At 42.4% G+C, this 26,478-nt stretch overlaps 1 protein-coding gene across 2 annotated transcripts in view; it reads right to left on the bottom strand.

Annotated features, from left to right (window-relative positions):
• ADK (adenosine kinase) overlaps positions 1 to 26,478 on the bottom strand; it is a 259,891-nt gene that overhangs the window by 86,326 nt on the left and 147,087 nt on the right. For both annotated transcript variants that reach the window (XM_066620531.1, XM_066620532.1), the window contains exon 7: positions 10,878 to 11,048. In XM_066620531.1, the coding sequence (XP_066476628.1) occupies positions 10,878 to 11,048 (171 nt within the window). The remainder of the gene's footprint in view (positions 1 to 10,877; positions 11,049 to 26,478) is intronic.

Below are 26,478 nucleotides of genomic sequence, written 5' to 3'. Positions count from 1 at the left end.
CCCAATAGGTTGGGGAGGCTACAGCTGAGTCCAAGCGACGGATGGGGGTGAGAAGTCCTGGGTCTGTTTGCCCTGCTGTTTGGGTTGGGGGGGCGGGGGTAGGCACTGAGGAGAGATGGGAAACTGTGGATCTATTTGTGCTGCTTGCGTATGCTGGGGGTGGGCGCTGCAAGGGAGAAATCGTGGGATGTTTGAATGCCGCTGGAGAGCATGTCTACTCGGTAGTAAATCCCATCAGACTCAGTGGGGTTTACTCCCAGAAAAGTGTGGGGTTTACTCCCAGAAAAGTGGGGGGGGGGAGAGAGAGTAAAAACATGGGGGGGAGCCCATGCTGACTCCTCTTAAGTTTATTCTGTACTTTTCTCTAGGGAGAGGTGTGTTATATGTGTCAGGAATTATTTTAACAACCCCCCTTTTCTGGATCTCATGTGTATTATAAATAAGCTCAGTAAAATTAGTTCATTCATATAAGTTCCATCTCTAATATATTCATTTATGTAAATTTATTCAAATTTGAAATGTAAATTCTGACACAGTGTCAGAGAGAAGATGTGGCCCTCCTGCCAAAAAGTTAGGACACCCCTGACCTAGACCAGTAGTTCTCAAACTTTTTGCACCATGACCCACTTTTTACAATGACAAGCTGTCTGATCAATACAAACACTTTCAGCTCCTTTATTATTTATTTCTGTTCCCCCCCCCTCACTTCTTCTTCCCTTCTTCCCTTCCCTTCCCTTCTTCCCTCCAGGCTCCCAGCCTTCCACCACCACCCCCTCTGAACTGCCAGGCTGGTCATGCCAGGCTGGTCACCCTCCTATACCCCTGTGGTTGAGATCCCCTTCCCCTTTTGAGCACTATGTGTGTTCCTTCCTGCTGTGTGGGGGCTGGCTGCTTCTTGAGGTCTGGTCCAGTAGCCCCACCTGCAAGCCTTCTCCAGTTGGCAGCCTGGCCCCATCTGAGGTTTGGTGCAGCCATCCTCTCACTCTTGCTTCTCATGAGAGAGAGTTCGAGGGCGATCGCAGTGGTCCACCCTCCTTCTGGCCAGATGGGAAGTTTGGACCGACGCACACAGAAGAGTAAGGAAGAAGGCGCTGGAGGGGGGGCAGCTAGGCATTTGAGAGGGTTTTTTTGTTGAAAGCTTCCAGTGCTCAGCTGATGGATCAAGAAGCAGCTGCAGACGGAGGCAAAGGGCTGACTGGGGCTATTCTTGGCAAGCTGTTCCTGTTCCCTTGCTGCACCTCCCCTTTGCCTTTCTCCTTCTTCCCCCAATCCAGGTTGAAGAATATGGAAAGATTATGCTCTGTAATAACAATACATGTGGGGGAAGGGTATTTGATCTGGAGCAACTTGCAGCAGCAACCTCCACCCAAGGGAGCTTGATTGACCTAAATCTGGTAGAAATAGCACACTGAACACATGGCAGAACCAAAGTGGCAGAAGCCATGGATAGTTCATACAAGCACACAAAGGCAACAGCAGAATTGCACAGTACATGTCCATGAAGGGGTGCAATGAAACCACGTATATGGCGACATAGGTTACACTATTGTTGACATAGATAAGGGAATCCCCAAGACAGGAGTTCGCCATTAACAAGAATTGACTGTATTATTCTTATTTCTGAAAGACATGCTGGTAGTGTATAGTGGGATATTCCACAAACACTTCACACAGTCTGATACTTTTTATTTTAAAATTCCTTATCTTAGGGAAGTATCTAAAAAATGAAGAATGAAGGGTCAACTTGCTTCTCATTTTACAGAGCTGCCATTGGAAAAGCTTTTTATCATTAAGAGGCAAAACTTGCTCTAAGCAAAGTGCATTTTTTTCAGAAGCAGAAGCATTCTTCATTGTGGAAAAAGCAGTGTTTGAGATAGGAGGGCATAATTCTTAAATTGTTAGAACAGCTCATGACATGAGCAGTTGAAAGCAGCTTCTTAAATACCAGGGCTGCCGCTTCTCCTTTCATTTACAATGTACTAGGTAAACTAGTAAAATACTTATCATACATAAAACGTATACTGCAGCAGTTGAGGCAACACTGATAAATAGAAAGATTAATTGAAACAGGTGAATTGCATAGAAAAGTGGTGTTATACACAGTATGATTAACTCCAAAGTGATTTCAGATCATTTCCAATAACAGGGCTTTTATCAATGGTGGCTGCAAGGCTGAGCTATGATTTAAAAGCATTCCATCTTTGTAAAGCCACTGCAGTTAGCAGAGAGAAGGGAGGAGGGAAAGAGACTCACTCTCAGCAGCTGGAATAGCCTCGGGCTCTCTCAGAATCCTTCCTGCAGCACATCTTTACCACATGCCATTGACATTATGAAACTCCCTGGTGCTACAGAGTAGCTCATTTTCCAGCCAAGGACAATTTATCAGACAGTACGGAGGAAGAGGATTCCGTTAGCAGCAATAATGATGATGCCACAGCCTTCCTGAACCTGAAAATCCAATATCCTCTCTAGAAAATAATTGATAAAATGATGCAAAGGACCCAAACAAAGCTAAAAAGCAAATCAATATTTGTTTTTCTTCACTGAAAGCAGCCCTTTTTGTGTACTTCTCCATTCTCCTCCTTGCTGCGAGTTACTGTGACATGTTGCTATTTGCTTATGGTGCATTAAAAAAAAAAGACATCAGCATCCGTGAACCTGTCTTAAATGTCACTATTAGTTAAAGCACTGTAGATGACAAGATGTCTTTTTACAAAGGTATTTCTATATATGATTAATTAGGACTCATAACTCCCAACCACAACTGCACAGCCATAATCACTAAGTGCCTTTAGAGAATATGTAATTCAAACAGATCCTCAACAACCTGCAATATAAACAATCCCTTAAAATTATGCAGGTGCAATTATTGGAAGTCAAATGCAAAAAAAAACACAAAAACCTTTTATAAAGCTTAATTTCATTCACAGATACACATATTCATGGAAATATTCATACTAAATATAAATTTAGAATAATGTACTTAATATAGTACATATCTTAATTTTTCCCCCACCTAACATGAGGGCTCAGGTCATGTCACGTCAAAAGTGGTTCAAGAATACAGAAATTCTGTGGGAGAGGAAATTATTTCAATGATAGCTTGATCTCTGATTTTATCTGTGTGCTGCACTTTACAGCTGGATCCCAGCATTATGACAAAAATGACACTAATCCGTAACTTTGTGATGATGTGTTTTTGTAACTAATTTTGGCTTTCACTATTTTTAATTTGGGGGACCTAGTACTTAGGAGCATAGACTTCTAGCGAGTCAAACAACTGATCCATCTGGCTCATTACTGTCAACATTTACTGGTAATGGCTCCTAAGGGCTGCAGATTGGAATTTTCTTCTGCCCTACCTAGAAGCGCTGCGGATTGAACCTGGAACCTTCTGCATGCAAAGTCTGTGCTACAGCCACTCCTGGCCACAACAATGTTGTACAAATGATATGTGTTCATTCCAGCTGAGCTGTAGAATCACCTGATAACCCTGGATTAGTTATCCTGGATTAGTTAACCTCTATACCACCCTGGCTCAATATACATTTAAAACTAACAAAGCCTGCAATCTTTCAGGAAGATCAGTACTTGGCCACTAGTTTAAATGGTTCTTAAAGGGGATTAGGAACAATCATAGATTGGCCTGATTAATAGCTATTGACCATAACTAAATACAACTTCAACATACAGAGACCATATACCTCTGAATATTGTAGGGAACAGCTAAGGAAGTTTATCACTATGTCCTGCTTAGTCCAGATGGACATTTTTAATTGTTAGGACTTCGTTGGGTGCAAGATCTCAGTCAATATTTTCATTTATACCACATCTTGAGTTCAAAGAATGATAGGGAAAAGGAAAAACGTTCTTCCCATGTGCAATGTGAATAGCCACCAGCTCTGCATGAACAAAAGAACCACTTGCTGCTCCTACACTTTAACACATTTTCCCACTTCTTCGCTTTATTATAGCTGTGAAGCAGAGTCGCACCCCAAAACAGGAGGTTTTCTGCTGGCCACTACTGTCTAAGAAACAAACTATTGTTTAGGAGCTATCAGGGAGCTGTACCCAACTTGCTTTTTGTGGGGGCACTAATGCTAAGAAGAGTCTGATTTACTACAGAGGACATTGCATATTTCGCCATCAGCATTGATGGCGAAAGGAGGGGTAGTGAAGTTTGGTCTGCTAATTCCTGTCAAACTTTTTGCACATTTGTGGTTTTCACACACAAGAATTACTTGTCAGCAAGCATCTTGCTGGGCTGTTTTACACAGCTGGCCTGTGGCAAGAGGGCAAAGAAAAGAAGGGAAAGACAAATTAAGCCTTCACTTGAAACCCTTCCCACCCTCCCCATTAGTGGATCTTTTAAGAGGAAAGCGACTACATTGAAGGCAAGCTATCAAGTGCTGTAAGTCTTCAGAAACAGAGTGGGGGGGGGGCAGGAAGGAAAGATCAAGGCATCCTCCTCCCCCATCCTATCCACTTATGACAATGTAATGGCACTTGGCAGCTTGCCTTTGGTGCAATTGCCTTTGACCTTAAGAGCCACTGTTAGGTACTTGGATCATTTGACCAAAGCTCATTTGCCCTTTTCCTTCCTCTTTGACATCAAAGGGGTCATGGAAAAGTCTTGTTCCCTTTAAATAAGAACAAGTTTTTTACTGACAACACAGAAAGTGGGAAGCAAAGAGCCACAGAACATGCAACAACATGTAAACAGCCCAACCTCTCCCGCATCCACCAGCAGCAAATTGCGTGAAAAAATACTGGAGAGAATATGTCCAAAGAGAGGCCTAAAATAGCAGAAAAGAGAATACTCTTTGTGTGTCTTTTGAGGTAGAAGGCTAAAATTAGCCCCAGAATTCTCATCGAATTGCAAAAATACTGTGCACTGGTAATAGCCTTCGTTACACACAGCTCTATTCAGAGCTCTTTCTCTGCCAGATCTCCTGTGGTCAGATTGCACAGGGAGAGTTGCCCTCTTTGCCAATGTTCTGAAAATTCCCCCTCCCATTATAATTTATCTGAGCAGTGTAATTCAGAGGAAACATAAAAAAATTATCAGGAAATGTAGGCTCTACAGTGTATTGGCCTCTTAGTTCTAAAATGCTGACTGTGGCAAGTCATTGTTGGGGCTACATGCACCAAAAATATAATTTCAAAATGAGTTTCTATGCACATCTGGGTATTCCATAGAACTGTAAACTGTAAAATATTGGAAGACACTCCAAATGTGTTTGGAAGAAACAAATGTGTGTAGTAATTCACTCTGACAACTCATTCTTTGCCTGTGTTGAGAGACAGAAATAAACATATTTTGTGATCACACAATTGAGATTGGAAAGAGGTTAAAGTTTCTTATGGAAAAAAGACTGCTCTGCATCTGAGCATATTAAAGATTTGCCAACACAAATAACCTATTTTTTTTCTCCAATCTTCCTTCGTTATCAGGCTAACTGTTGTGTCCAACAAGAGAGGTGATATCTTCAGTAGGCCCAACTGCTTATATCCTGCTCCTCCCAGGGATAGCGTAACCTGGCCTGCTGCCTGACCCACAAATCCATCACTGCCGCAGAGTGCTAAAAAAAGCACCTTACTGTGAGCTGACATACAGTTTTCACAAACCAGGAAGTGCAGGACTTCTGGTTTTATTTAAATAACTTCTTACAATGGAGCACAGTAAGGAAGTGGATGACCTGCTTGCTTTTCACGAGTAGGAAGCAGATCAATGCAGCTTGCATCCAGAGTGGGAGGGAGGTGCGGGGTTAAGGGCACTCTGAATCCACTGCTTCTTCACCATCCATCGCTGAAACAAACATAAGCCTGGGTCGCACCGGGACCAGCCTTGCCTCCACCTTTCCCCTAAAAATTTGAAGAAACAATTATAGGGGAACCTAGATGAAACAGATCATCCGGATCCCTTTCAATCTAGTTATTCTGCCAAGATTGTCTGTGCTAGAATGATTTTATCAAGTTCTCTTGTATTTTAATATTTATGTGTATTTCTTTAAAATTTAGGGTCACTTTATAACATATGGGATGGTGATCTGGATGTGGAGGAGATTAAGACCACTCCATGATAACGGAGTGGTAAGGTTTAGACTTGTTGAGGCCTCCTGCCTCTACAGAGAACCTTATTGTATGGTATGCCCCCAAAGACTTATGGATCTGAACGGTTTCCTGAGGGCTCTGGGCGATTTTCCTGTTGCTAAGGCCACTGTCAGATCTGAGGCTCTGGTTGATCTCTGGAATATGGAGATGGTCAGGGTTGTGGATGAGATTGCTCCTGAGCAGGTCTCCCAGCTAGGAGACTCAAAGTGACTCCTTGGTTTACTGAGGAGCTATGAATGATGAAGTGGCAGAGTAGACATCTTGAGTGACAGTGGAGGAAGACTCGTGACAGATCCGACCAGACACAGGCTAGGGCCCATTACAGGGCCTACTCTGTGGCGATAGTAGCAGTGAAGTGTTCCTTCTTCTCTGCCACTACTGCATCAGTACAAAGCTGGTCAGTGGAACTGTTCCATGTGATGCAGTGTCTTCTTCATCAGACCCCACTGGTTGATCAGGAGGAGCGCATAGAGGTCTGCTGTAACACTTTCGCCAGGCGCTTTGTGTATAAAATCGCTCGGATTCGCCACAACTTGGACTCCACATTGGCAATGTCTGGTGATGTCCCCATGGCATCTGTTGGTCCTGGTATGAGGGATACTTTATAGCTTGTGGAACCTGAGGATGTGGACAGGATCCTTTGGAGTGTGAGGCCATCTGCCTGCCTGCTGGACCGATGCCCAGCATGGCTGATTCGATCTGCCCAGGAGGGACTGGCCGAGTGGACAGAGAGGGTAGTAAACTCATCCTTGAGGGAGGGATTGTTGCCACTGACATTAAAACAAGCAGTTGTTCTCCCCCTCCAGAAAAAGCCCTCTCTGGACCCTTCTGTATTAGACAATTATCAGCCAGTATCAAACCTCCCATTACTGGGCAAAGTAGTCGAGCGGGTGGTGGCGTCTCAGGTACAGAGGGCTTTAGATGAAGCGGATTACCTGGATCCTTTTTAGTCTGGCTTCAGACCGGGCTTTGGGACTGAGACAGCCTTGGTCGCCTTGGTGGATGACCTACGCTGAAGACTGGATGGTGGGAGTGCATCCATGTTGGTCCTCTTGGAACTTTCAGCGGCTTTTGACACCATCGACCATGCTGTCCCTCTGGGACAGTTGGCTGAGCTGGGGACTGGAGGCACCATTCTGCAGTGGTTCAGCTCCTTCTTGGCTGACAGGTCCCAGATAGTGGTACTTGGGGACTTCTGTTCGGGGCCTTGGCCCTTAGAGTGTGGGGTGCTGCAGGGTTTTATACTGTCCGCCATGTTATTTAATATCTATATGAGATCATGGGAGAAGTCATCCAGGGATTTGGAGTTGGGTGCCATCAATATGCTGATGACACTCAGCTCTATCTCTCCTTTCCACCGGACTCCAGGGTGGCTGTCCTGGAGGCTGTCTCTGCCTGGAGGCAGCTGGGAACTGGATGAGGAAAAACAAGCTGAAATTAAATCCAGACAAGACAGAGGTCCTCCTAGTGCAGAAATCCACGATGTGGGTGCTGGACTATCGCCCTGCTCTGAATGGGGTTGCACTCCCCCTGAAAGAGCAGGCTTGCAGCTTGCGGGTTTTCCTGCACTCACAGCTGCTCCTGGATGCCCAGGTGTCAGCTGTGGCCAGGAGCGCCTTTGTCCAGCTTTGGTTGGTGCGCCAGCTGGGCCATACTTGCCTCACTCGGAGCTGGCCATGGTGGGCCATGCCATTGTGGCATCAAGATTAGACTATTGAAATGCACTCTATGTGGCACTGCCCTTGAAGATGGTTTGGAAGTTGCAGCTAGTGCAGAATGCGGTGGCTCGTGTGGTTGCTGGAGGTCGGTGGTCTGACTTTGTCACGCCGCTGCTCCGGTCGCTGCAGTGGTTGTGGGTTCATTTCAGGGTCCAATTCAAGATGCTGGTTTTGACCTTTAAAGCCCTAAATGGCTTGGGACCAGATTATTTGAGAGAATGCCTTCTTTCGTATAGTCCGGCCTGTTTCCAGTCATCAGAGGGGCTCCCTGTTGGTTGTACCGCCATCAAGAGAGGTTGGGGGATGGTGGCCAGAAACAGGGCTTTCTCAGTGGTGGCTCCTGTATTGTGGAATTCCCTACCCTTTGAGCTTTGAACAGCTGCTTTGTTGTTAACCTTCCGGCAAGACCTGAAGACCTTTTTATTTCGGAAAGCATTTGATGCCTGATGAAAGGCATGTTGGTTGCTTTTAACAATTGTTTTATACTGCTGGTTTTATTGCTGCTGGTCATGTTGTTTTATTATTTTTTTATAGTTATTGTATTTTATAACTTTATGTATTTTATGACTTTTAGTGTTAGCTGCCTTGGGTGCCAAATGCAGAAAAAGGTAGATTACAAATCCAATAAAAAATAATAATAACAATAACAATAACAATAATAATACAGTGGTGCCTCGCAAGACGAAATTAATTCGTTCCATGAGTCGTTTCATATTGCGAAAATTTCGTCTTGCAAGGCATCACTGCAAACTGCAAACAAACAAACAAAAATTTGTCTTGCGAAGCACGGCCATAGAAAAATTCGTCTTGCGAGTCACCAAAAAAATCGCAAAACGCTTTCGTCTTGCAGTTTTTCGTTGCGCGAGGCATTCGTCTTGCGAGGCACCACTGTAATAATAATAATAAGCTACAGGCTCTGCACTAGCTTAATCTGGCCCTGGGTTTTGCCTTCACCAACAGACTAGGCTGGACTAGGCATGAAAACTTACATTCTTTCTATTTCCCACACTTGGGTAGGCCAAATGTTTTGGCAATTGTGCCTCTTCCAGTCCTGAATATGAAATAGTGCTACCTTAATGAGCAGCTGCCAAAGGTGAAGTGGTAGTGGTACCTAAAATATAGTGAGGTGAAGAAGTTAGAAAGAAGCAGAAGGCAGGTGTCTCTGCTCTTATCCAAACATGCCACAAACGTCCGCTACCTGTCTTGTAGGTTGGCCATACATAATCTGTGTTCCCTATAACTCCCTCCAAGGAGTACATGGAGCTATACGTCACCTAAGCAGGGGCAGGTCTGGCGCTCCTGGAGATGTCACTGTCCTTGCTGACCTCCCAAGTGCCAAGAGAAACTGTGTGGGACCTAAACTGCTTCTGCACAGCTTATGGGAAACAGTGTTCATAACCCACACAATGCTTAATTATCCACCTTCATTTTTGCTTAGACATCTTTATAAAGCAATAGCTTTTTGTTCATTAGGCATACTTCATTTGGCATTTGAAAGCTTACCTCCTCTGACAACACGAACATCTGTGATTAGTACTGAAAGTTACCTTGGGCTGCAAAATGTCTATTTAAGGTGAGCATTTCTGCAAATGAATTATACAGCAACTTGTGACAAAGCATTTATCCTTGGAAGGTAATTGACCTTATTTTAGAGTTAAGCATCCTGAGGCAAAGCTGAATGTGCTTCAATACTGGCTGGTTAATTATCCAGTGATTACAGTAGGCTTGGAAGATATTATGGCTAAGAACCATTTGCAAAATGATGCTATTAGAAAACTAAATTTAATAATAATTAAAATAAATTGCAATAATCAAGTTCTCCAGTCATGTATTGCTACATAATGACCACAGAATGGACATAACTGGTTAGCAGCAATAATTACTTCTATATTGAGTTTCCCATGTGACATTTATTATGTGAAGTCTAGTTCACAAATATCAAAGAGCTAAGACAAGACATTTTGACTACATACAAATAAGTTGACAAAGACATGGTCAACACACCTATTCAGAGATTGTAACCAATGATTCTAATGAACAGCTATAGTGGTTGGGACTACCTCTACAGCTCAGAAGATATGGGCATTTAAATTCTAAACACTCATCATTTAGATGTACCTTGACATTCAAAGGCAAAGTACAGAGTCTGTACTCTCAGACTCCAGGCAGCAATACCTTTTTCTTAGGTCACTGAAAAGTGAGGGAGACATGGTGGACTGATGCCTAATCCTCTGTTCCCTAAAGCAACCATTTAGAAATATATGTTGCCATACTTGCCATTTTCTCCATATTCCTTGCTTCTGTGCTGGCAATCGAGGAACCAGCTAGCCTGCTTCATGAGACTGGATTCAGCCCAGATGTGACTAGTTATAGTTCATGATTTAACAATGAAACTATGTACGTTTATAATATACACTAAGGGGAAATCTGTGAAAGCGTAACCACTCCTCATTTCAGCAAAGAAAACAAATTACAGTCACAGAATGCTAAGAGGAAGGTGAGCGCTAGTGAGAGAAGCACATCCAGGGCAGGTCACTGACTTGCACAGAGTTCTTTAGGCAGACTAGAGGCAGACTTTAGGTAGCATGCCAATCATAGGGGTACCTCTTCTGATTCTATTCCACTAAGTGCACCCTGAGTGAATACAGTATCAGATGCTTCTTGGATATGGTCTTATTTTACACAAAATGGGAAGAACATGATGAAAACAAAAAAAAAACCCGAGTTAACCAGTGATCCAACTACTGAATAAAGATTTGGAGAAGCTTCGTAAATAAGATCACAAAAAGTCAGTAGCCCTCACTTTCTTACTGACACACACCTATTGCAGTCATCTGGAGCCTTAAACCCAATGATCAACTTTTATAAAGATTAACATTTGGTAGTATGTACACAGTTCTTATGTTCAAGCTTACTAGATGTTTACAGGACAGGTTCAGAGTTCCCTTTTAAGTTGTAAAACCTGGAATTTGCTGTATTTTGCAACAAAATTAGACATACATTTCAATAAATAAAACCAGAAGAGATATTCAGAGCAACACTCACCGCCTCGTTTCCAAACAGGATGTCAACATAAGGCATAACTTTCATCACTGGGTCTTTGTAGAATTGACTGATAAATGGTGCAGAAAGATTCAAGCTGAAGATCTTGTTATTTGCAGAAGCCTGAGTGGCAACTTTCATGATAGATTCTGGTGACACTGTCAAAAAGAAACCCTGCAAGGAAATGCAAAATAAAATACTATTCATAAACGTTCAAAGATCCAGTATTGCTGGCAAAATATGCATGCAACCACAACCCTACATGTCTACTGACAGGGACAGGAAAATAGTGTGCAAGGAAAGAGATTACCTCCTCAACCCCATGCACTAAGGTCCTGATCAGAATTTCGGCACTCCACAGCTCTCGCTCTCTCTCTCTCTCTCTCTCTCTCTCTGTGCGTGTGTGTGTGTGTGTAGGAATTACACCTATTAAAAGTGTATATGTGCACACATCTAGTCTGACCCCAATTTCAGGTATGTATCACTTAATGATGGGGATACGTTCTCTGAACCCTGTCATTAAGTGATTTCATTGTTATGCAAAAATCTTACCTGTGTGTTGGTGGTGTTGTCATTAGGAGGCCCCAGAGGCCTTGTCTTTCGGTTGTGCTGGGCCTTCACAGGCCTAAGAATGACCCAGAGAAGCATCTGGAAGCTACTTCTGGGTTTTGGAAGCAAACTGGAAGCTGACTGAAAACCAGAAGCAATTTTCGGAGGCTTCTGTGGGACATTCTGAGACCCATGGAAGACCACCACAACCTGGAAAAGGCCTCTGGGGCCTCCTAATGACAACAACAACACATTCCACAGCTCGCTCGCTCGCTCGCTCTCTTAAATAGAAAAACTTCCAGTTGGAATTACACCTATTAAAAGTGCTTCTGAGCAAGGCTGGTTCCTTGTGGGATGCAGGCATTGTGCTTTGCCCCGAATAGTTGGGAAGATGGAATGATGGAAAGAGGGATGATGGAATGGGATGATAGAAAGTCTGTGTTGTTGGAGAAGGATCCAAGAGTCCAAACCTGAGCTTCCCAGCGCCCAGAGCTGCAGAGGCGCTGAAGGGGCTGGAAAGCACCACCAGGGCTACTCGGAGTAAGTGAGCTTAAGCTCTCTTATCCCATGTAAACCTCAGGTGGCCCTGATGAGTCTCTTTGCCCACTACTGAGGGAGTGCATATTTGTGGAGGACCGTGACAGGTCTCCTGGACTGGAAAGGGGGATCAGGATATGGCAGCAGGGCCTGCCGCCATCTCCACCCCTTTCCTGCCCCACTCCCTCACCCTGAAATGCCTCCCCCCCACCCTGGAACACCTCCTCCCGTGCCCAGACTTAGTTCTCCACTGTCCGGCGCTTGCCCAGAGCTCTGGGCAGCAGTCCTGTGTCTGCTGGCCGATACTGGCCCAGCACAGGCTTGTGCTGAGTCTGCTCTGGTCTGGCGCAGACTGTTGCAGGCATGCCTTATGGCACATTTGCGACAGTGTGTGCTGGTGCACATTGCTCAGGATTGGGCCCCAAGTCTGCATTCTGCTTTGACTCCCAAGATGGAATGTTTGAATTCCGAGTTATGCAAAATAACAGCACAAGCGCGCTGTGTAATGGGACCTTTGGTTTTGTAATGGGATCGTGGCTTAGGTTTGAATCTTAAATTGATGATGGCACTTCTGGCCATGACATCACTTCCAGATTAACGACATTACTTCTGGTGGGTCCCAACAGTTTGTTATTCTAAAAAGTCGATCCTGGTGCTAAAAGGTTTGAGACCCATTTGGATTAATGAACAAGCATGTCCTCTGTCAGTATGCAAAGATTACATTTCTACTAATGGAGTCCACTGCAGTGGTTACCTACGTATTTCAGAGTCCAATTCAAGATGTCAGGAATGACCCCTACAGTTTTTCATGACCCAGGGCTATCTATTTAAGAGGCTATCTTTCTGCGCATCAACTTTCTTTCTTCACAACAGCTACAGATGGCTGATTTGGTCCTACACCATAGGACCACTCTCCAAGCAATTAGAATTGCAATGCTATACACATTTAGTGAGCTAGTAAGTTCCATGAAACTCTCTGGGGCTTACTTCCAAGTCAACACGCATAGGACAACACTGTGGGTCATGTGTAGATAGGAGCCAGATCTTTACTCGTCCCTAAATTATGAAATTATCTGTCTCCAGAAATCAGGAGATGTTTTTCTGTCCCGCTTTTAGGGTTGTGAAATCTTTTTCACTTGCATTGGTTAATATGACCCAGCAAAATAATGCTGGACTCTGTTTTGACTGATAGGTAGGTTGTCTCATTTCATGAATATTTTTATGAAATTTTAATGTTTTATTGATGTTTCATTTGGATGTTCTCCAAGCTGAAGAGGCAGTAGAAAGTGTTCTAAATAAAATTATTTTACTAATGACAGAGGGAGAAAACGACATTTATAATTTAACTTACATTGGAAAGTTAAAAGTGCAACCATGCAACATGCCTACTCAGAAGTAAGTCTCACTGAATTCAGTAGGGTTTATTTCCAGGAAAGTACATTTAGCTTGTATCCTTACTCCCAGATAAGTAATTATAGGAATGTAGCCAAAAAGATTAGTGAGCCAAAAGAGATATCACATCGGATTCGAATTTCAGGTTTACTTCCAGTTCCTGTCTAAAAGCACTATTAATACAATGCTTCAAGCCATTTTTGTATAATATAATTACAATCTGCTGTGTATTATTTATGGCGTGATTACCTTTTTCATGCAGTACATGCTAAGTTATGTTCACGCTTGTTAGATTAAGTGCTGAATTTGGATACTCTGACATAACTAAGACAAACTTTGATGGCTGTATAATTATGGGCAACATTTATATCATGTACACAAATAATGTTTTAAAAGTTAAGTGCTTCACCTTTCTTTTTAAACAAAAATGACACAACCTGAGTTCACCTGATTTATTATAAAGTACTGATTATAGAGCACGAATTTATGGTAGAGAGTCTTGCACACAGAGGGAGAGTTGTGAAACACTGCATTAAGAAAACACACACAAAACATAGCTATCAGGCAACTGCACGATATATAATGTTTCTGAAACTTGCACTGAATAAGGCAGAGTGTGCCAAAAATTGCTCTTTCGGCATGTGCTACTAAATATATAACTAGTTTGATTTTCATGCCCACCAGGTGCTATAACACCCATAAGCCACAAGATTGCAACTATGACTTGAAAAGTACAATGAAAACAGAATTTTTAATGTTTTAATGTATGCATCTGCACAAATCTGAAATTATCTGTGCATTTAAAACTCTCTCTTCTACCAAGACAGATAATACTAATTTAAAAAACTGCCTTTTAGCATACCAGCATAAAACAAAAAGGCAAGGAGACATAAAGGAAAACTGGAGAAAAGTAAACCTTTCACATCTTACATCAGGGGTGTCCAAAGTTTTTGGCAGGAGGGCCACATCACCTCTCTGACACTGTGTCGGGGGCCGGGGAAAGAAAGAATTAATTTACATTTAAAATTTGAATAAATTTACATAAGTTTACATAAATGAATATATTAAAGATGAACTTATATGAATGAATGCAGGTCTTGCAATAGCTCAAAGCCTATAAAAGGCCTTGCACAAAGCAAGGCTGGCCTTTCCTTTGCTGCCACTACTGCATCACAGACATGAAACAGTAAGCAGTGGAGGAAGCCCTCATCCCATAGCTCATGCAAAGAGGTCAAACAGTTGCCTTCACACTGAGAGCAGTTGTGTCGGGCTAGTGCAGGCTGCAACAAATCTCTGGAGGGCCAGAGGCTCATTGGAGACTGGGGGCTCCCTGAGGGCCGCATTGAGAGGCCTTGAGGGCCGCATGTGGCCCCAGGGCCGGGGTTTGGGCACCCCTGTCTTACATTATCAATGAAAAAAGAACATAATGGCAGTACAAGCACAATGAATAAGACAAAATTAGCAATTCAGGAAAGAAAACAATTCTAAATTAACATCTTAGGCAACTTTCTCATGTTACATAAATATGAATTTTAGCTTGGTCTCTGACAGCAAGCTTTTTTAAAAAAATTCTATTTTAAATTTTAAAATGCAATTCTAAGCATGCTAACTTGGGAGATTGCAAAGACGGCAAAGAGGTGGAGGACAAAACAGGACCCCCAAACAGGAGCAGGAGGTGTGGTCCAGTGGTTGAGCCGTCATACTGCCCAAAAAGTTAAGCAGGAGCAACTGTCCACTAAAGTCTTTAAATGTTCTCTGAACAGAGGAGAAACAATGGTCTACCTTGTTTAGGAACATAATGAAAATGCCTGTCAGCTAGTGGGGGCAGGGACTCTGACCAAAAGAGAAGAGGAGCTATATGAATGTGGAAATTCCCTTGAATAGTACTGTGGATCCCAACCCATATTATTTATTTATTTGATTTATATTCCGCCTTTCTCCCCGAAGGGCACCCAAGGCAGCTATATTATTATTTTATTATTATATTTATATAATAATCATAATTTAATAATATATATTTATTATTTATTATAATATATTATATTATAATTATTATATTATTATTATTTGTTGTTGTTATTAATATTATTATTTATTCACTGTCATTGTAAGCCAACTTCCCAGAGGCGTGCGTGGCCTCTGGGAAACCAAATGTCTCGGGAACAAAGTGCCAGGTAAGGCACCGCGAGTTTAGCCTGAGTGCGAAGAGAGGGAGAAGGCAAGTGGACCTCTGTGTTTTCGGAGAAGGAGAGGGAGGACGCTCTGAGTTGTGAAGAGAAGAGGAGGAGGACAATGAGAAGGAGAAGGTAAGTGTACTCTTTCTAACTCTTTGTCTTTCTAACTCTTTGTCTTCTAACCTTAAATCAACATTGAAATTTAGCCTTACCTTTAGCTTGGCTTTACCAAAGCTTTACCTAAGTTGGCACCTAATCTGACCAGAGGGAGGGAGTCTAAGGTCCAGCAAGTTGGGGCACAGGAGCCAGGTGAGGGCAATAAAAATATATACTTGAGAGTGTACATAGGTCAACTGTGAGCAGGAGCAGAGTCCTACTTGTGAGTAAGGCCCCAAGGTACAGGCACTTGGAAAAGTAAATAAAACATAGGAGGATAAAGTAGAAAGCAAGTTTTTCTACTTTGTTTAAATTAACCCTATACTTAACCCAAGTTAAACTTAATTCAAGTTGGAACATAATCTAAAGGTTCAGTAAATTGAGACACAGGATCTAGGTGAGAGCAATAAATAAATAAATAAATAAATAATTTAAATAAAGGTGCACATTAAATAAATGCAGGAGATATAATTTAGATAGGAAGTTAGAGCCCAAACTAAACAAAGAAGAGGGTAATAGGGGGAGAAATTACACTTGGTGTCTATTTTAAAAACAGGATTTAAAGCTTTAGTGTGTAAGTTCTGCCAAGCCTCCAAAACTCTTAAACCAGTGCAGTTTAAACTCAAATAAAAAGCAGCTTCAGATTTAAAAAAAGTCAAGCCTAAGAGAACTGAATTAGGAGGGTAAGAAACTAGGAAGTTCCCAGCCAGCCAGAGCAATTTAGCTTAGCATAGTCATAAACTTAGCAATTTAGCATAGTCATTGTCCTTTGGGAGGTGATAAGAGCCCCATTAGGCAAATCCAAGCACCCCATTCAGGAGCCTGCAGAGTAGATTAGGCTCATCAGCAGCCTTTTGTCTTCCTGATCTTTTGAAATCTCACCTGGGAAGACCAGCCCCTGTTCAATCAACAAGGCGGGAGGGAGGAGGAGCCGGGTAGGGGTATAACCAGAACCAGGGGACAACCACTAAAATTGAGTGTTGGGAGAGTTAGGATAGACAAAAGAAAATATTTATTTACTTGGCGTGTGGTTGGTCTGTGGAACTCCTTGCCACAGGATGTGGTGACGGCATCTGGCCTGGATGCCTTTAAAAGGGGATTGGACAAGTTTCTGGAGGAAAAATCCATTACGGGTTACAAGCCATGATGTGTATGTGAAACCTCCTAATTTTAGAAATGGGCTATGTCAGAATGCCAGATGCAAGGGAGGGCACCAGGATGCAGGTCTCTTGTTATCTGGTGTGCTCCCTGGGGCATTTGGTGGGCCGCTGTGAGATACAGGAAGCTGGACTGGATGGGCCTATGGCCTGATCCAGTGGGGCTGTTCTTATGTTCTTATCCTGATATCAGCAAAAAAAGAAAAAAAAGAAATGTTGCTCAATTCATTGATTTTTACTTATTTGATCCAGAAGACAGTTGTTTTAAATTGGACAGAGTAAGAATGGCACAAAAGCAAGAATTTATGTGAGTAATAGTTTTGGCTTGCTCAAGGCTGCATTGTTTATTTTAATGGAAGCATGGCTTCATAAGTGGAAAATGACTAAGGTTTAAGCCATTGTTTTATCATTTCAAGTGGGCAGCATTCCCGTTTTTGATGAAAGCTTAATTTCAAACAGTTTTCTGTAATAAAGTAAAAAGCCAAACTGTCAGTATATGTGCTTATATTGATTCTGACATTTTCTTTTAAATTGGTGCCAACAAGTAAAAAGGAAAGGATTGCTTTAAAACTGAAACAGTTTCATTAACACTGAAGCAAATTCCTAATTGTTGCCATGTTACTATTTATCTCCATAACAGCTGCTGATCTCAGGGTCAGGCCTGGTTAGTACTTGGATGGGAGACCGCCTGGGAATACTGGGTGCTATAGGCTTATACCATAGTCTTTCGAGACTGAAGGTTGCCAACCAACCAACAGCTGCATAGCAAGTGCTCAGGATATAATAGTGAACATTAAGGGCATTAAAGCTGATCTTATGCACATCTACAATTTAAAGCATATTCATTTTAAATTAGTAATTAGTATGGCCACAATCCAGGCAACTGCTTTATACTCTCCTAGTAAGGTGTCTATTTTCTTTGAACAGCAAATCCCCTGATAATTATCTTCCTTAGTGCAAGCCTATGCATGTCTGCTCAGAAGTAAGTTCCATTAAATTCAATGGAACTTAGGGTTGCAGCCTAAGAGCCCAATCCTATGCACGTCTACTCAGAAGGAATTCCCGTTATAATCAATGCAATTTACTCCCAGGAAAGTGTGGATAGGATTGGGCTGTAAGTCACCCATCTAAAGCACTGTCATGGAAATGCTAGTGATGGTTCCACAGCAATGTGCCCAACTCCCAGGTTGGCACAGGTTTATCTGGGGCACAAGGTCAGTAAAGGTTTGTACCAACACAGCGCAAGACTTCTATAGTATGGACCCATAGCAAGTTCAGTGGTAGAGCACATCTTTGAAAGTAGGGATGGAGCTATGTACATTGCCCTGAGTTCCTTGGATGAAGGGTAGTATAGAAAAGTGAAAAAATAATCTCTCTACATGATTATCACACAGTTCATTGGACCACTTGTGCACTCATCGTAATTACTGCTTACAGTCTTGAAAATTCCCATTGAACTACCTTGTAATTTATACTTTTGTTTTGTGTAGCCTTTCTCCAAACAGCTCAGAACAATAACCATACCAATGCCACCCTGGTCTTTTTCAAAACCGACAGAACAATTTTCTGAAGTAATTTAAACTGAGAAACAGCAAGAATTAGAGGCTGGGATTTGAACCTGGATCTTTCTGGTGCAAGGCTAGCACTGTATCATGCTGTCTCTCTTTCAGACAGCATGGTTTATTTTAGTTGCTAGGTTACAGGCTGAAAAAGAATTGTTACTAACCGATTTGCCTGAGGTTAATTTGGATTTTCATCTTCCCCAGCTTGCTGTCATTACTGGTTAATCCAGCCTTGAAAGCACATAATTATTGCTATCAGTATGAGTATTATCTTACAATAATGTAGCAATGGCCAAGAATATTCCTGCAACACGAATCTTAATACCATCATCAGATTATGTGTACTGGCAGAGTCCAGAGAAATGCTACACAGTCTTCAACAGGAGACACCACAAAGCCCACAGAAGTCTTGGAACACAATTGCCTGCATGTACTTTGGCCTCTGAGATAGTAAAGCTATGTCTGTGTCATATCTCTAGAAACGGAGCCTCTTCGATGTACAGTCAAGGTAGAAATCATTGGGAATGTCTGTCTTGAAGCAGACAGTATGTGCCCTCACTCCACTTGAACCCCCTACAACAGTGGTTCTCACACATTTAGCACCAGGACCCACTTTTTAGAATGAGATTTTGCCAGGAACCACTGGAAGTGATGTCATGACCAGTAGTGACATCATCATGCAGGAAAATATTTAACAATTCTAGACTATAATCCTACCCACACTTACCCAGGAGTAAGTCCCATTTAGTATCATTGTTAAAAGAATATACATAATAGTTTGTTAAAAGTACAGGTCTGTAATATTTCCCCAAATGCAGTCATATACTAAGGTAGCATCAAGTCTAATAGATTAAAAATAAAATATTGAAATAAATGGAGACCCACCTGAAATTGACTTGCGACCCACCTAGTAGGTCCCGACCCACAGTTTGAGAAACACTGCCCTACAATAAGAGAACCCCAGGAACTAGACCTAACACCCCAGTCAAAGCCAGAGGACACAGCATTGCCCCCTCCTCTGACTCAGTGGACATGTTTGAGGACCTGCAATACAGCCAACATACCCCAGCACTGTTGGAACGGACACCTGCTAAAACTGGGGAAGAGACCTTTAAGACAGAAAGTCGTTTCCCTGAGGGAAGGCTATAGCCAAACATCCTATTAGCTATTTGTAGTCACCTCTAGTCTTAAATGCAGTTGACGTGTGAATCCAACGAATAAAAAAACCAAAGAAAAACAACAAATCGTGCAGGAAATTCCACCTACCATTCCACTTCTTAAATACATGCCTGAGAATGAGTGTGGGATCAGAGAATGATGAGGGAACAAGTATGAGACCAAAGAACTGAGGAAACAGTTGGTCTCAGATCTCACCTGTCTCTTGTAAATATTTGTAAATGAGGCCGGTCAAATTTCCCAGATAATTTTTAGCATACACTATGTGATCTTGGCCTTCTGACCTCGGAACATAACCCTCACAAAAGACGAGGGGAAACCTTCTTTCTGTTAATGTACATGAATGTATGCCTCCCCTCAGAGCTGTCCAAATTCTGGATTCACTACCCAGACTCTTGTATCTGTTCAGACTCCTGATCTGGTTATAAGGATGGCCCAGGCTAGAATGGGATAGTCTGAGCTTTGACCGCTTCAGATTGGTGATGGGGCTGTCACAACTGAATGCTTCTACAAAAACCCAACAACTCTGCATACAGAAGACTAGTATGTTAAGAGACTGACAGCTCAATCCTCAGCTCCCATGGTGTGCAGCTTCGGTGGCACCAAACACGGCTGCTGCCGCATCCTGTGCACCATGGGCTACCGCAGGGAGCACCTCGGGAGAAGGGTACTTTTGTCGCCTTCTCCCAGGTAAGGGAAGTAGCCCCGCAATAGGACTACTCAATTCACTGCCGACCAAAAGGTTGGTGGTGAGGTAAGGGCGTTCATGTAGGGCACCAAGCCCCACACGAACAAACAGGATCCAGTGGAGCTCTGCTCCACTGAACCCGCCTCCCTCCCACACCCCAGCACACCTCCTGCCTGCCCTCCCCTCACCTCCCATCTCCTCCTGCCCTCTATCCCCCTCGCCCACCTCCCCCCCTCCCCGGAATGCCTCCTCCCTGTCTCCCCCCACGCCCCCGCTTTCCTTACTGTGGCTCAACAGACCTTGAGACCTCCAAGCAGCCAAGGCCAGGCACCCGCCCAGCGTTAGCCCAGAGCTTGTCAGTACTAGGCTAGCACAGACGCTGGCCCATTGTTAGGCCTCACAAACGTGACTTATGGCACATTTGCAACAGTGTGCGGCAGCACTAAGCTGGCAAGTCAAGCTCAGGATTGGGCTCTAAGGGTGCAATCCTAATCTACTTTCCATCTAGCACTGACATAACGGCAATGCAGCTCCGAGGAAAGGGAACAAACATTCCCTTTGAGGAGGCCTCCGTGAGTGCCACCCACCTGCAGGATGCAGCACATGTCCCATTGGCACTGCTGTGCCAGTGCTGGAAAGTTGGTTAGGATTTGGCCCTAACTGGTATAAGTTTTCCACATACAGAGTTTTTTAAAAAATTTTTGTACAGAACAGTACCTGATCATGACATTCTCCATCTGCTTACTTTGTGTAACTGAGGCTGCAATCCTACACATGCTTACATGGGCATATGCTCCATTGAACTCAATGGGACTTCTGAACAGACATGCCTAAGACTGCACTACAAGGTTTATCACAGTTATTGGTGTGCTGCCACTGGTGTGCTGCAAATGGTCTACAGTTGTACTGTAGGAGACTGGGGGATGGTCATTTCAATTCAATTTCAATTTCAACAACCTTTAATGGCATAGCAAAAATAGCTATGGTCATTTATTAGTACGGCCATTGGGGAACATGAGCCCCTTGTCAGCGGTGCGGTGTGGCCTTGCCAATTGTCAGAAAACTGATGGTATTCCTTGACAGTTTTAGCACCTTGTCAGTGTGCCATGAGCTGAAAAAGACTGAAAAGCACTGGCTTATCGGATAAATAACTGAGGATAGCTCCAGTGTGAGATACTTAAATCAAAGTTAGATATGAAATCGGAAGAAGGTGAGAGAAGCATACTTTTCATGGAAATTGTTAAATCATATTTATGTGACCTGTCTGCATAATTTTTAAAGGCCATGTATACTTGCAGTGGCAGAGTTAAGAACATGTTTTATCAAGACAGTTCTGGAATGAATTTGGTATACAAAATATCAGGCAAACAATTTTAGGGAAGGATAACTTGTCCCTGAGGAAGAAGGCCACTGATCCAAATACATCCTCTTAATCCCATTCCCATGGATTATATACTGATTTTATTCTATCACCACCATGTTAGATAAGATTCATTGGATTGTTTCCTGTGTAGCTGTATTTCTATTTCAGCTTGCTCTAGGGCAATTCTCAACTGGTTGTAATCCAGCAGTGTTCACCCTTCTCAGAATTGCTTACATGATCAAGACCCATAATGGTCATAATGAGTAGTTCTAGATCTGCCAGAGCCTCTATCATGGTTGCAATAAACCCTGGGCTACTCATGACCTGGAGCTGGTGCTTCTCTTCAAGAATAGCGGGGCCCAGTATTCCACCTCCACAGCACTGACAAGCAACAAAAAAGGGAAGGAACTCAGACTCCTATATTGTGCTTGAAATATAGGCACGTGTCTACAGGTATCCAAAATTGCCATTGGTTGGCACTCTTTCTTTTGTTCCAACAATATTGCCCACAGTTCTTTTTTCTTAATTGGAAACATAGCTTGGTTTTGAGGACCAAGGTCTTTTACCTTCCATATAGAGATCTGGGGTAAGTGGGAAAGCCATGGTAAGTGGGGCACCAGTGAACATCAAGGCCTGTTGCCCAAATCTGCCCTGCAATGCAACTGGGAAGGGTTGAGAGCGCTGCCCCAAGGGATTGGCTAAGGGCAGATAGGAACAAAATTGCATCAGGCTCTGCCATTCTCTATTTTTTTATGACCCAATAGATGGGGAGCTTGAACAGACCCCTGCCTTCTAGTTATCAATCTATTGGATGGTTTATTTTACCACTCCAGGTAAAATGCAATTATCGTGATAAATATTCCAGCATTTTTATAACATGTATGCTTTTGCTGTTTGTTACTAAAACAGTGATTAAGATGGCATCTAATGCCATCTTAAGTTTAAGATGGAATCTTAAGATGGCATCTAAACTTACTTTATCTAAACAAGAGTTCATGAAAGCAGCTCAGACAACATTTAAACAGAAAAAGTAATACAGAATTAATTTTAATAAATGGTCTGGATCCTTTAGTTCTGAAGTCAACAACAAATATTTTCAATATTTGAACCTGGCATGGTTCTAGCAGTTGTAGTTATTGAGCTCAAACTTAAAAAATTGTACCTTGCAGTCAATTTTGTATTTAATTGCTCTAACAACCACAATAGGGTTTAATGTAAAATATTTATTACTAATTCTATTCGAGCGGGTAATAATAGCGAAGTCATATCACTGAAAACATTAGTGTTGTAGTTGGGTTTTTAATTTTCATGATGCAAGGTTTACAGCTACATTAGTTATGCATGCAGAGCAATAGAGCCAAGCAGTGGCACAGAACTCGTGAAACAGCTGCACTGTGACTCTGGCAAACTATACATGAATTGACTATATACATCTACATCTACCTCTTTTCCAATAGCTGTGAGAAAATACAGATCTTGCTGGCAACCTAGATGCATGAGGACTCATGAGGATCATGATAGTTTGTAAGATACAACCTAAAACCTGGCCCTGGCTTTGAGCAGTGACCAGGGCACCAATTCAGAGGGACAGAACTCTGAAAGTCCTGGGGACTCAGAGCCTAATGACAAGGGTTACGAAGGAACCAGGCACATATGCCAAACCCAGAGCTCCCTTACATGAAGCTCCCCAAGCCATACTTCCAAGAAATGGCATGCCTTACATTTCAACACCCCTCTGCAATAAGGCCACACCCATGCTCCAGAGGACCTCTTCATCTACTACCTGGTGTAGTTGACATCTGGCTATGCTCAACTAAGCAGAGACAGAATCAAAGGCTCTATGAAGGAAGAAGAACTATCCCTTTAGATATCTCAGTTCACCACAGAGGGAGAAGATCACAGGATAGGCAGCAAGGCCAGTGGAGAATACAAAGTGTTTAGTGGGGTACCAAACCTTCTGAGAGCTTAGAACTGTCCAAATTTATCTGCTCCTTGTTTCCCTGGTTGGCAGACTGCCTGAATGATTTATTTCCATCTACTCTGTAAACACGCACAATACATTTTTAGCTTTGTACATGAATGTTTCAGTTCTATGAGATCAAAAACCTCATGCCGTGGAAGCAGTTGGACTCAAAAGCCAATTTAAACACAAGAAGCCTTTAGCAGCTGGGATGCACAATGCCATGATGCAGAGATTGCACACACTGTGGCCTGATGCAGGGACCTAACTTTCTAGGGTACCCTTCTGGGAGAAAGGCAGAGTATCAATCAATCAATCAATCAATCAATCAATCAATCAATCAATCAATCAATCAATCAAATAAATAAATAAATAAAAATTATGCCTCTCACATGTAAACAACATGGATAAGTGCTTTTCAGAGGCCTCCACCTCAGGGATATTATGTTTTAACTGGCCCTGGGCTGCTATCCAATAGTTTTCATCCATTTCCAACCAGTTTCCAGTGGTCAGCCTGGCCATTGCCCATTTTAAGTGTACAGTAGTTATATACTGCTTGGGTTGTTAACTGTTTGACACAGTGGGGAAAAATCAGAGAGAACATTGGTCATCACCACTACTTTTCCTAGTAAGAAGTTGGGGTTTGAGTAACTCAGGAATACAAAGGATGACAGTTCAAAAGGCAATGGAAGTGGTGGTGGGTCCTCTGGGGTTTCAACATAGGATGACGCCTAGGTGAGAGAAGATGTCAGCTTTTGGGATGAAAAAGCAATAAATACTGCTAGAAATGATAGCAGAAGCAAGATCTATAGGCACTGTAATGTGGGTCACAAATGACATAGTAGTATGGTAGAACTGCTGCCTTGCACACCTGAAGATCTGAGGCTACCGGTTTGAAACAGCCAGAAGTATTTGAGAACTGACAACATGCTGATATACTGATGAGCTGACCCTCGGTGGCAGAGAGGAGTTGTAGTCAAGTTGAGCATGGGAGGTAAAGCAGCCAGAGAGAGGCCAGACCAGGAAGATATTCCAGCTGGAATGAGGAACTCTATGAAAGATTATTATTATTATTATTATTAACAACAGTATTTATATACTGCTTTTCAACTAAAAGTTCACAAAGCGGTTTACGGAGAAAAATCAAATAACAAAATGGCTCCCTGTCCCAAAAGGGCTCACAATCTAAAAAGATGCAAAAGAATACCAGCAGACAGCCACTAGAACGGACACTGCTGGGGTGATTAGATTAGATTAGAACTACTCTATTGTTAAAATCCCTACTAGGGATTTGGAAAGCCTGCCCATGTAAACCACCTTGAATTAAAGTCTGAGGAAAAATCTGATGACAAAGAAAGGCAGTATATAAATATCTATTATTGTTATTATTGTTATTAGTAGTAGTAGTAGTAGTAGTAGTAGTAGTAGTAGTAGTAGTAGTAGTGGCGGTCACACATACGGATACTGAGGGCAGAATCATTTCTGTGGCTCTTTGGAACTTTGCCACCCAAGAGCACGCATTTGCTGTCACTAGCAATTTCTATCATCTCTTACTTACAATTTTACAGGAAGCAAAATGTATTTATGGTTAATCAGTTGAACTGTTAGAATTGACACAAATTTCAAAATTGCTTAAAGAAATGCCATCCTCCTTCTAGTCTCCACTAGAAGTGTCAAATGTAATTATAAATTTTCACCAAAGATTATGCAAATCTTCATACAGTCTGACACTGCCATTCTTCAACTTTTATGGATGTGAACAGTTATCACTTTGTTTGTATGTCACTATAGACAACATAATCAACAGTTTTCATATCTTACTGTTCATACTTTGTTAAAGTGGATTTTGTGCATGTGCTTACTTTTGTTTTGAGTATGAAAGTTGCTGCTGCTGCTTGAACAGGGAACAGTTATCTCTACACTAAACACTAATACAAGCAAAGTGGTGCCAGATTTAAAAAATCTGTATTATAAAATGCTCTGCCTTTATCAAATTAACATCTGCCTACACCTATAGAAAAGCAACACAATAGATGGCTTTGTTCAATTTGCTAATTTAAGGTACAACCTCATTTTTTTATTTACAGAAGATAAGAGAATGCAAAGGTTGCTCCTTAAATCTAAGTGGACGAAGAATCTCTCTCTCTCACTCACACACGTATAAGATAAAGACAGTTTTGGTTCTCCCTTCTGACATCTTCATAGGATTTAATCACGTCCACTGGAAACTTCTCCAGTGCAAACCCTATTGAAATTACTGGGTGCTGAACAGTTGTGGCTACCCCATTATCTAACAAACTCCATGCCTGAGCCAGTGGAGATGGCCTTGGGATGGAGGCCCCAAATCTTGCATATTGAGAACAGTTCAATATCCATGCCAAGGTTGCCTTAATAGCTTTGGCTCAAAATTTCCAAGACATTGAATCAGAAGGTCCTACTGAGCAGCCAGATGACAAAACTACTTGAAAAAAACTGGTGGGGCTATCAAGACTAGTGCTCATACTTCCATAGTTATTTATCCCAAAAGATGAAAAACTTTAGCATGCAGCCAGAGCTGAGAGGACTTGCAACTCCCCTCCTTAAAAAAGTAAGGGGGAAGAGGGGTGCCCCATCTTGTTATAATGCTTCCTTGTACAGGTGCTGGTCACATACCTGTGATCTCAAAATAAGCCAAATCAATGCAGCTAGTCTGTCCCTTCCTCCTCAAGTCTCCTAAAATACTCTTCTTCAGACCCAGTGGCATGAATGAGAGAGCTTACTGATACTAGTTGCCTGCCAGGCCTAATTATTAGTTCCTGATGCCCAAAGGAGCTATCAGAGAATGGGATCTTACTGTGACAGCTTTTACTATCAGCAGGTTTGCCAAGAGTTAGAAACATTATAAGAGATC

This window comes from Tiliqua scincoides, chromosome 3 (assembly GCF_035046505.1).
Source record: "Tiliqua scincoides isolate rTilSci1 chromosome 3, rTilSci1.hap2, whole genome shotgun sequence".
Lineage (NCBI taxonomy): Eukaryota > Metazoa > Chordata > Lepidosauria > Squamata > Scincidae > Tiliqua > Tiliqua scincoides.
The sequence above is the reverse complement of the archived record's forward strand: the minus strand, read 5'-3'. Positions and strand labels throughout refer to the sequence as shown.